This window comes from Eurytemora carolleeae, unplaced genomic scaffold (assembly GCF_000591075.1).
Source record: "Eurytemora carolleeae unplaced genomic scaffold, Eaff_2.0 scaffold54, whole genome shotgun sequence".
NCBI classification, from domain to species: Eukaryota; Metazoa; Arthropoda; class Copepoda; order Calanoida; family Temoridae; genus Eurytemora; species Eurytemora carolleeae.
The window spans coordinates 196,831-208,559 of NW_019396185.1; the positions used below are offsets into that span (position 1 = coordinate 196,831).

The 11,729-nt window shown below is 30.9% G+C and overlaps 1 protein-coding gene across 1 annotated transcript in view; it reads right to left on the minus strand.

Moving 5' to 3' along the window:
• Nucleotides 1–1,657: 1,657 nt before the first annotated feature.
• LOC111697528 (L-galactose dehydrogenase) overlaps nucleotides 1,658–11,729 on the minus strand; it is a 13,539-nt gene continuing 3,467 nt past the window's right edge. Inside the window, exons 3-17 of the mRNA XM_023467553.1 lie at nucleotides 11,329–11,372; nucleotides 10,946–10,994; nucleotides 10,153–10,258; nucleotides 9,423–9,497; nucleotides 7,633–7,681; nucleotides 7,378–7,417; nucleotides 6,725–6,755; nucleotides 5,240–5,300; nucleotides 4,191–4,229; nucleotides 3,924–3,969; nucleotides 3,202–3,236; nucleotides 2,799–2,837; nucleotides 2,301–2,354; nucleotides 2,191–2,222; nucleotides 1,658–1,727 (exon numbers count right to left, since the gene is read on the minus strand). Coding sequence (XP_023323321.1) covers nucleotides 1,666–1,727; nucleotides 2,191–2,222; nucleotides 2,301–2,354; nucleotides 2,799–2,837; nucleotides 3,202–3,236; nucleotides 3,924–3,969; nucleotides 4,191–4,229; nucleotides 5,240–5,300; nucleotides 6,725–6,755; nucleotides 7,378–7,417; nucleotides 7,633–7,681; nucleotides 9,423–9,497; nucleotides 10,153–10,258; nucleotides 10,946–10,994; nucleotides 11,329–11,372 — 762 coding nt within the window. The 3' untranslated portion in view covers nucleotides 1,658–1,665. The remainder of the gene's footprint in view (nucleotides 1,728–2,190; nucleotides 2,223–2,300; nucleotides 2,355–2,798; nucleotides 2,838–3,201; nucleotides 3,237–3,923; nucleotides 3,970–4,190; nucleotides 4,230–5,239; nucleotides 5,301–6,724; nucleotides 6,756–7,377; nucleotides 7,418–7,632; nucleotides 7,682–9,422; nucleotides 9,498–10,152; nucleotides 10,259–10,945; nucleotides 10,995–11,328; nucleotides 11,373–11,729) is intronic.

Consider the following 11,729-nt stretch of genomic DNA (forward strand, 5'->3'; position numbering starts at 1 on the left):
AATGAGAAAATGAGTCCCAGAAAGAAAAAATAACTTCCAACTACCCGCAAATATGATGAAACTAAAATGGCGAACTAAAACTCCTAAAATATCGCGTTGAAAGTTAATTTCGAATATATGCTTTTCATTATTTATAAAAAATAATACATGAAGTATAGCAACGAGATATAACAAGCATACAGCCATGCCTTAATTTTGAAGAATTATGGCAAAAAGAAAAGTTACGGAAAATCTAACGATTTCAACAACAACAAAAACAACATGATAACAACAATGACAACAATAACAACAATAAATAGCAACAATGATAATAACAACAATGACAACAATAACAACAACATTGACAAAAATAACAATAATGGCAACAATGACAACAATGAAAACAATAAGAACAAATAGCAACAATAGCAATATGTAATAACAACAATAGCAATAATAACAATTAGAATGAAATACTGATAAAGAAAACAGTACCAATAAAAATGGAAATAACAATAATAATAACAATAATAATAACAATAACTTGAAAATAAGATGAGCACCAAAAAGTTAAATTAGGAAAATACAATAATAATAACAACAATAATAAAGATTTTCAGAATTACAGCGAACTAGTGTACATTTGTATGTATTGTATAACCAAGCGTAAGAGTAGAAAACTCAATTACTTATCTCTAGAAAAATCTAAATTCATCTGGAGCGAGGGGTTAGAAAGTGTAGTTAGAGAGGGGCGTTGATTTTTGGCTTTTTTTGTGTGTATTCAAACTTTTAAAATGTTACACAAAAATATTAAATCTGAATTCTGATTACATAAATCGAAGTTAAAAAAAAGTAAGCCCATAAAATCATTTATTATTTTGGAAAATGCACCATTTTTACACAGACAAATCCGCAGACAGTATATATTTTGTTTTTTGCAGAGTACGATGAAAAATGATGACTTTAAAAGCAAGAGTAAAAACTAAAAACTAAAAAAGGAGCGTGAAGCTTCATAAAAGCTTTGTGTCATATATTTTCATTCTTTGCAATTCTGGATCAAACTATTATACGTTTAAATTTCCTTCTAATTAAAAAATTACAATTAAAAATATTAACAAATTTCTCTATCTATATAATAAAACAAGACATTCGCATATATATAAATGTTGCGTATAGCCGGCCAAACGGCTGGACCGATTGGGCTTAAATTTTTTGAGGAAACTCATGGGTGGCTGGGGGTGTTGTAGGCTTAAAATAATTCGAAATTATTTTTCAAATTTTTTTTTTCCATTTTTTCTCATTTTTTGTTGAAACCTTAAATCTCAGGTCAGAGTAAATTTTTAAATCTATTTAAAAAAAAGCGAACAAATGTAAATTTTTTTAAAACATGATAAACATTGTTGAGTCATAAGAATAAAAAATCTTGAATGTTGAAAATGTAACGAAACAACTATGCCCATTTCTAGCTATGAGTAGGATACAGGGGTAGAAAGAACACAAAGGGTTTAATGCGAGAACATGATACGAGGGAAATAAAATCAGTATTTTTTATTCTGTCACTGCTTTAGAAGTGGTAAATATAATTCTTAATGTTTTTACTATTTATTTATAATTTAACTAAAATGTAACTACAATATTTTTCTAGTTTACATAAATTCTAATTTAAACAAACATTTTCCAACATATTTAGATATCTGATATTTGTTTGAATTCTCCAGCATTCATTTTACTCCAGTATTTGGAAACTTCTGAATAATCCGCCAAAATTTTATCCATTGTTTCTAAAATTCTCAGTTCGTTCGAACATAACACAATTTGCTACATTTTTCATTAAAATTCTCTAAATGCACTTAAATTTCACAAGAAGGGGATCATTAATTTGGCGTTTATCTAGTTTGCCTTAAACAATAAACAGCCTGTAAATGTACTGTACAGCCTGCAACAGCTGATTACTAGAAATTGAAATTGAAATTATCCGGAGTTTACAGTGAAGGACAAAAATGAATTTTCTGAGAAAATTCATGTTTTACAAATTAAACGAAAAACGAATTTAAGGCATAAAATCTATTTTCTTATTTTTCAATCTTAACTAAGATTTGATAAGAATCAAATTTTTAAAAAAATCAAAACCAAGTTTTCAAATTCTTATCGAACATGTAGTCATTTAAAAAAAATACGTAAAGTAGGAAAATGATAAATCTTGAGCGTTTCCTAAATTTTCCCAATTCCTTGCCGGTAAAAACCTAAAATATTTCAATTATTTAATGCAAAGATTCCATTCTTTAGATTTTAGAGCTGGTTATTTTAGATAAAAAACTTACTTGAAGAATTTGTCCTCTAGTTCATCCACTATTTTTCTTTGCTCAGAAGTTAACCTGAAAAATATTTTAATTTTCAATTTGTTAGGCTTGAATTTGTTTGTATGTTAGCTATAGCTGGCCAAACGGCTGGACTGAATGGGCTGAAATTGTTTAAGGGAACCCATGTAGACATATTTTTAAATATTTTTTTTTCAAATTGAATTTTTTTTCAAAATTCATAAAAAAAATTTTACGGACAACGCCGGACACTTCAGCTAGTATTCTTTAGATTCTAGATAAAAAATTATGAAAGGGCTAATAGTTGCCTTGATTCCATTTTAAAGGAAAACTTACTTTATTCGTCCCGTGGAAACTTTTAAAAGGTTGAATGTTTTGTCTTGCATCACTTTAGCGAATTATATGTCAATGAGTTATGTAAGCTTACTTTGGTTCTAAACACTATAATAGGTTCCAGACAGGAAGAATATAATTTTCACCATAGTTAAAAAGCTTTGTCACCTTTGAGTTGATAGTTCTACATTTTTAGCAGCGAGACCCCTGCACAGTGCACATACAATATAGAATTGAAAAGTAATCATATTTTTACTATCAAAATTTTAATAAAATACAATTAAAAACAAATGCGCTTTAGATCCATTAAAAAAATTTATAAAATTTCGTCTTGAATATTTTTCAATGGGTTTTTTACTATTATTCCTAAATCTCAGTGATCGCAAAAACAAAAAAAAATAGCCATGAAATACGTTAAAAAGAGTTTATTATTATTCGATTTAAAAAAAACATAAATATCTGCAGCATTCCTTTACCTTTAGGTTCAGAAAACGACATTTTATAAATTCTTTCGATGTCGATGTATTGGGTATACCACTGTAAAAATATATCATTGAATTAATCATTTCACCTGTCTGCAGTCGAAACTAGAGTTGTTGTGACATCCTAAATGAACAATTTAAAATTATTTTGAAACAGCCTAAATTGAGATGAAAACAGATGAAGATGATACGATGAAGATCATCATTTCGGATTATGCAAGGATGTAATGCAAGGAAAGTTATTTCAGAAGTGTACGCATCTTTTGTACTGCAGTGTACTGTCTCTGGCATGTCTCTGGGCGGTAATGTAAACACAAGACGGATATCGATCAGCAATTAACTTTCCTTGCATTACAACCTTGGGATTATGCAATTGTGTTCCATGAACATTTTTTGATAAGAGGAGCAGGGGTGTTTCTAGTTCCTTTACTGAGGTTGGTTACTGGGAAGGCTGTTCCCCCGTGTCGGAAAATTCTTCAACAACGATTTTCTTTTATATACGATTGCTTGTAGTCTTGTGATTCGTTAGAAATTATATTTCCAAGACCTGCGAAAATCAAAGATTTCAGTCTTTTAATAAACATGTGCCCGGAGGTTCGTACCCCCCCTAGTTGCGCCACTTAAGAGGATAATAACAGGTTGTCTTTTTAAGATTATTTTTGTTGTTCTTTAATTTTGCCTTGTTGATGCTTAAACGTACAGAGTGATGAAAAAAACGAGAAAAAACATGGCAGCCATGATAATGCAGTATATTTTTTCTTTTTGAAAAAAATATTTTAAATGGAAAATTTGAGAACAAATTAGATAATACCTGGTCTATAGTCCATAGTAGGGCAAGCTCACTAATATCCATTCCTCTTAACAAAAACAATTAACACTGTACGTTCGTATGGAGTACAATAGGGTTTTAGATGAAGTAGCAATAGGGTTTTATGTACTGCAACTTGCAATTGGCACAATTTTGATTGAATCAAACAAAACATGCACATCATTTTAGCTCTTTATAACTTAAGGCTAGAGGGTTTACAAAGATTACTATGGAATGGGGGCAATATTGTACTAAATACTACAAATTTACCTTTCTTGGCAGTATTTTGCTGCTTTTAGACAGGATGTTCTACAAAAACATTTATAGTACGGAACTATGGAATATGAAGACGACATTAAAGCAATACTGAAGTGTAATTGGGTCTGTTTACACTGCACAATTGCTGTGTATCATGTTCATTTGATTATTCAAAGATATAACTTGTGTTTAAAAGTCGTTTTCCGATTCCAAAGTTTTCTGCATTTGTTTTATGTTTATATCTATCCTATGCTTTTTTCCATACGCGTTATATAGGTTAATAGATCTTCTTAATAAAATTTTATAGACAAGAGGTCATATTTTTAGCTAGGTGTTTTAGTTGAAACATCATTATATTTGTTTAAGTGGTTTTTCATTATTAACGTTTTTTTCCTCGCCTTTTTCTAATATTACCAATCTTGCTTTGAAAAATAGCTGTTTGGAAGGCAAAACAGGTAAGGAAATAATAAACGACGACCAACGTAAGTATATTTTTTTTGAATTTGTATACTTATAAATAAAAAGATTAACTTTTTAGAATACCTATTGCGATCACCCTGGACTAATCAGGGCTAATTGGTTTGGTTTCCTCAATTTAAATTTAACCGAAATTTGGTCTGTCTAAATATATACTTGGCTTGTCTGTCTGTCTGTTTGTTTGTATCCAATAAACGTCAAAACGGCTGAACCGATCGGGCCCAACCTTTATGTGGGATCTCACGTGACCGCAGGGAAGGTTTATGGATAGTATAATTTTCAAAAACTTGCTTTTAACAAAATTCGATTTTTGAAAATTTTAAAATCCGCGAAATTTTTTGTTTTGTTGTAACTTGTGCAATGTATACAAAGAGAACATGTTCACAATTAAAACATATATAAATTATAATTCAAGAATTTTTAAACTCGCTGAGTTCTCTTTTTCTATTTTCTTATTCTAAACACATCCACCGGCAAAAGTTGAGGTAAAATTTGAATCGGAATTTAAAGCTTGCTGAGAATAGGACCGAACGATGAACTAGTATAAGATTTTAACCCAAAAAAATCCAAAATTGCGAATTTACTTTATGAGTGGTGTAGCTGGATGCCAATTAGGCGGTCCGACTAAACTAAGTAAACCCATTCCTGAAAACAAAACAATTTTAATAAATGTCGTCTTTTAAAACAGTTTTCCTATGAATTAGTAATTTTAGCTGAAAAACTAGAAAATAAGACTTCTCAATTTTTGGATTGGGAAAACGGCTCGCAAATCTTTCCGAAAAAAATTGCAGCCTGTTCAATAGTTTCTGTCAAATACAGGGTTACCCGCAAAGGATAATAAGACTTCAGAGACGACTGTACATAAATTATACTGTCTATACCCTTATGTTAGGCTTCTCTGCATCTGCATAAACTGGATTCTTTCGTTGCCATGTTGATAAATAGACAATTAAAAAGACAATAATCAAGGCAGAATACATAAATTAACCTTTTAATCGTCATATTTTATGAGTTACAGGTCGTCTTTACAGTATTATCCTTTGCGGGTAACCCTGTGTTAAAAGGATGTGTTGCCATTTATTAAGAAATTGCGGTATTCTTTTTCATTCATTTAAAAATGTTTTCTGAGTATTCTAAAATGGGACTAAAAAATCAAAAGAAAGAATAAAAATTCTTACTGTCATTTAAAGTTTTTTTAATTCACAAAATCTAAAAGAAAAAACAATTTTTCTTGAAAAGTCACCATGGTATTTATGGCATTTAAATATTTATGAATAATTTATATTCATTAAATGCATATCTAAATTGGTCTTCGTCTGTTTGCTTGTTTGAAAAATTAAAAAAAGTTCTGAGAAAAAAGGTCGACTTTTATGATTTTAATAAATCCTTCAATTTAAACAGAAAAAATCCGTGAAAATTGTAAAACAAAACTCTAATGATTAAAATTGTATTTTTTTTGGTTGTGTTCTTTGCTGTTATTTAAGATTCTTTGGATTACATACTTCATCTTTGATCCTTGATTGAGTGGAAATAAATCATCAAAAATGTAGGCTAACCATTTTATTTGAGAAATAAAATTTTTTTTTATTATATATGGCATTACAAAACTAGATAATCTTTTTCTAGTTAACTCATTTAATTTTAAAAGCTACATTTTCAGTCTTCGGTCAGTTTACCACGTTAAACATGTTTAGAATCCAATTAAACCATATTTAAAATGGCTTAAGTTTCATCCTCTGGTTACTTAAGTTTCAGCCTCTGGTTACTTAAGTGTGTAGAAGAAAAATGTTGCATCACATTGAACTAGTCAGAGAGAGAATTTAAAATTTATGCGATATTACTAGTACGACTGAGTGACCTCGCAGATCTTCTAGTTTTTATTTTATACAAAAGTATGAGAAAGATATATTTATTCAATAACATATTAGAAATTAAAACTTTTTTTTCTCAATATAGCTTTTAATAAGGGTAGTTGCGATTAAAAACATTAAATTACGTGCAATTTTGTTGATAGATCAAAGATTATAAGTATCTCTTTGTCATACTAAATGGGACACCCTGTAGTATACCTATAGGAGATGCATTTATCAATCCTATTCCCTGAAAAAAAGCAATGTTATGTTCTGAGAATTAATCTTTGTGCGATCGAGCATATTTTTTTGAAAATCTAGAACCTAGAGATGGGCGAGATCAGCTTTTTCATTTTATTCGTTTATCGTTCGTGAACGACTCATTTCGTTTGTTCATAGTTTGTGAAAGACCCATTTTGTTCGTTTTTAAATCGTTGAAAAAAATTTAGATTTCGTTCTTTCTCAAAATTATGGCTGATTTTCCATCTATTTTGTTCGTTTTCTCAATAAACTATCATTCAGTAAAATCGTTCGTTCGATGAAATAGTTCTTTAAAAATTCTTTTGGAAAAAATCGTTCATTTAGCAAAAACCTATTGTGTTTTTAAAAGTTTGCTCGAAAAAACATTCGTAAGAGTAAAAAACGATAGTTTTTCTCTGAAAGTTCCAAGTCGTTGGCTCATTGTTCGTTTTTTTTTCTGAAGGAAATAATTTCGTTATTTCTTAAAAAATTTCGTTCGTTCGATGTTAATTGCCCATCTTTACCGAGGACTCAGTAAAAAAGTTTGTGTTTTAAAATTTTGATACAAATAATTGTTTTTAAGCCATTATTCTATAACGTAAATTTTAAACCATATAGAAGTTAATTTAAACCTTTTCTTTGAAGAAGTTTTGATATCTGCCCAACAGAGAACTGTAGACAAAAATTATTGAAACTTTTAAAACATTTAAACCCAAAATTTATGAAAAAAAACTTTATCATTTCCAATCCTGATATCTATTTTTTTCATTTTTGGCAGTATCTGACATGGTTACTCTGTCGGGTCCTTAAGTTTTTACGAAAGTTTAAACCCCGCCACCAAAAAAAAATTATTTTAGCTATCAACTGAAAAAGTATATTAAATTTTCCTGTCTAGTATTGTAGCTCTGCAATAGCTAAGCACAGTTGAAATAGTTCCTAAAAAAATATTTGGTTTATAAATGTGTGACACATAATGAAACTATTATTTTAATGGGAGTGTTCGCGAAAAATTAAAGGAGGTATAGGTTTACGTCGAAAAATGTTCTATGGGGTTCGCTACTAATTTTACTTCTATCTGTTAGGTCTATAAGGAGAAAATTGTTAAAACCGAATCATATACAAATTCAGAAAGTAGCAATATTATACTCGGATCGTATGAAAATCAATTTAATTCCAAATAAATTATTCAGATATTTTAGATTTTTAAAAAATTAAGATTTCGCTTACAACTTGTGTTCACGGCTGGCGCTGGATTTTCGAACATTCCTGGAAAATATGAAAATGTCGTCTTCATCATCAAAAATCCTCGAAACAGGAATAAATGTTTTTAAAAGTAAATCTCGGATCATAAAAAAAGAAATATTATAAAGTACCAACTATATAAACGAATGCGTCGAAAAATTATCAATGATTATAGGTTGTGATATCTGAATGATTTGTTTTGAATTAAAGGGACCGTTCACTTATTTGTGTAATTTCATGGTAAACTATTTAGCCTTTTAGCTGTTAATTGATATTAGTCTTACTTTTCAAAGACAATTGTGGCCGGAGAATAAGTCGATTTTTCGTTCAGAATTCGAGCTCAAAGGGACAGTCCCTTTGTCTACACTCTATTTGATGTTTTTTGTCGATGTCATGGATTAAAACAAATTTCGAATATAAAATTAAACTTTAGTATCCAATAGTCAATTGAAAATGTCATAATTTAAAAAAAAAAAATTTCAACTTTCTATTTTCAACATAACATTTTTTTAGCGCATAGAACAATATACCTGGAGGTAGGAGATTAATCAGTCTACATATTGTATCCATGTTGTATCCAGGATCCCAATATACCTGGAGGTAGGAGTTTTATCAGTCTACATATTGTATCCAGGTTGTATCCAGTGATCCCGATATACCAGGAGGTAGGAGATTAATCAGTCTACATATTGTATCCAGGTTGTATCCAGTGATCCCGATATACCAGGAGGTAGGAGATTAACCATCCTACATATTGTATCCAGGTTGTATCCTGTAATCCCAATATACCTGGAGGTAGGTGGTTAACCAGCCTACATATTGTATCCAGGTTGTATTCAGTGATCCCAATATACCTGGAGGTAGGAGATTAACCAGCCTACATATTTTAACCAGGTTGTATCCAGTGATCCCAATATACCTGGATGTAAGAGATTAAACAGCCTACATATTGTATCCAGGTTGTATCCTGTAATTCCAATATACCTGGATGTAAGAGATTAACCAGCCTACATATTGTATCCTGGTTGTATCCAGTGATCCCGATATACCTGAAGGTAGGAGATTGACCAGCCTACATATTGTATCCAGGTTGTATCCAGGATCCCAATGTACCTGGAGGTAGGAGATTAACCAGCCTACATATTGTATCCAGGTTGGATCCAGTGATCCCAATATAACTGTAGGTAGGAGATTGACCAGCCTACATATTGTATCCAGGTTGTATCCAGAATCCCAATGTACCTGGAGGTAAGAGATTAATCAGCCTACATATTGTATCCAGGTTGTATCCAGGATCCCAATATACCTGGAGGTAGGTGGTTAACCAGCCTACATATTGTATCCAGGTTGTATCCTGTAATTCCAATATACCTGGATGTAAGAGATAACACAGCCTACATATTGTATCCAGATTGTATCCAGGATCCCAATATACCTGGAGGTAGGAAATTGACCAGCCTACATATTGTATCCAGGTTGTATCCAGTGATCCCAATATACCGAACCAAACCTGTAAAATATACAAGATTGTTATCAAACCTAAAAATTGGATTAAAGATGTTAGCATCTGATTGTTACTGTCACAGAAGAACTGATAACTCGCTTTGAAATATAATTTTCAGCTCCCATTATATTTTTAACACGATGGTGTTTTAATATTTCAAAGTTTGACTATTTGATCCAACAGAATTCATAATTTGGGTCGTGTAAACCTTTACCATGAAGCTTAATTTGGTTTTAATTGAATTCTACAACTACGAAACAAAAATAAAAGTTGCCTCAGACTCTAATCGTTGAACCCATATCTTTGCAACCTGGTGNGATTACATATTTTGATAAAAGTTTAAGCTTAACGAACTCTAGGTTTCATATATCTTGGATTATACGCAGGCTTCTTAAAGGGACTGTAAGCGTAATTTCAAAGATGGCAAGGTCCCATTTACAACCTTTATCTAATCAAGTATGAATTAGATATCAATGATTTTGTTTCTTTAAACTATTTATTTTCATTTGCGGTTTTATTCTTTGAACTAACCTAGTAATTTGTGATGTATGATTGCAGGATTAGTATGCTGAACTAGCTGAACTAGCTGACCTAACCTTGGGATTTGAGCTGTATGAGTGGGGGTATAGTATGCTGAGCTAGCTAAACTAGCTGAACTAACCTTGTGATTTGAGCTGTATGAGTGCCGGTATAGTATGCTGAGCTAGCTGAACTAGAGATTCAGCAAATTCAACATCGTGAACTTGAATCAGATCAATGTAATCAACCTAGACATCAAATACATAATTTTTATTATTTACATTGTTCTTTTTTTTGTATCGGTTTTTTGTGTGTGGGGGAGGGGTCAGGGGGACACCCCACCACTGAAAAATTAGATGGAATGTCCCTCATCCCTTAAAAACTTAGATGGAATGTCACATCATTGCTGATAAAATTAGATGGAATGTCCCCCATCCCTGAACAAATTAGATGGAATGTCCCCCATCCCTGGAAAACCTAGATGGAATGTCCCCTCATCCCTGAAAAATTAGATGGAATGTCCCCCCACCGCTGAAAAAATTAGATGGAATGTCCCCCATCCCTTAAAAACTTAAATGGAATGTCCCATCATTGCTGAAATAATTAGAAGGAATGTCCCCCATCTCTGAAAAAATTAGATGGAATGTCCCACCATCCCTGAAAAATTAGATGGAATGTCCCCAAACCTAGAAGAGTTTTTAGTTGAAATAATCCGATTAAAAAATCAGTCTAAAATTTTTAAACTTGCATTGAATTTTTTAAAGCATATCCACCAATACGACCAGTGGTTTCTAGAAAGAACCAATAAATTCCGTCCAATCTAAAATGGAAATATTTAAATCCTGTAATCTATATTGAACGATAATTAACAAATAAAAAAATAATTTAGTGATCATTATTTATTTAAGAAAAAAAAAAAAAGATTATGTCAGTTCCTGAAGTCTTGCTAAACTCTCTTTCACACTGCTAACCACTTTATCCTTACTTTAAACACATACATTTTTTAATAGAATTAAGTCTTTGCCAGCACAAACTCTGATTTTTTAATCCCTTTATCTTTGCAACCCAATGTCTGAGAGCTTGGATATTTAAAACTAAGAATTCTGTTGGATCATAAAATCTAAGTTTAAAATATTTATAATCTACACTTTCAGATTTCAAGGATAGAAAATTTGAGTTTGCGGCAGACTCAATTCCTTTTTGCTAAAATTATTTTAAATCGGTATTTTTTCATATATGAATGGTAACTTAAAACAATGTTAAAATTCATAAAAAAAATAATTTTCCCATTTTTTCTAATATATATATACGCATATTCCTGAAATTAAACATGTGCTCTGTATCAGCCTCATACCGTCCAACCTAAACAAAACATTGAAAATTTCTAGGAAAAACTACGAATAGAATAATTTCCCAAGGGCATTTTCCCAATCGGCAACTTCCCAAGGATATTTTCCCAAGTATCAACTTCCCAAATATGCAATTTTCCAAATGTGCAATTTCCCAATCGATAACTTCCCAAGTCTGTCCAAAGCCGCAGTGCAAATAATCTTAGAAAAACAATAATTTCTTAATATATAAGTTTAAAAATCATATGTATATCAAAATTGAAAAAATAAATTATTTATCAGTGATTTCCTCCATTTCTATTTTCACATCTAGTAAGGGTATCCTGTATAGTGTTTAGTGTTGAATCTTTGATGAGACTCTGAAGGACAT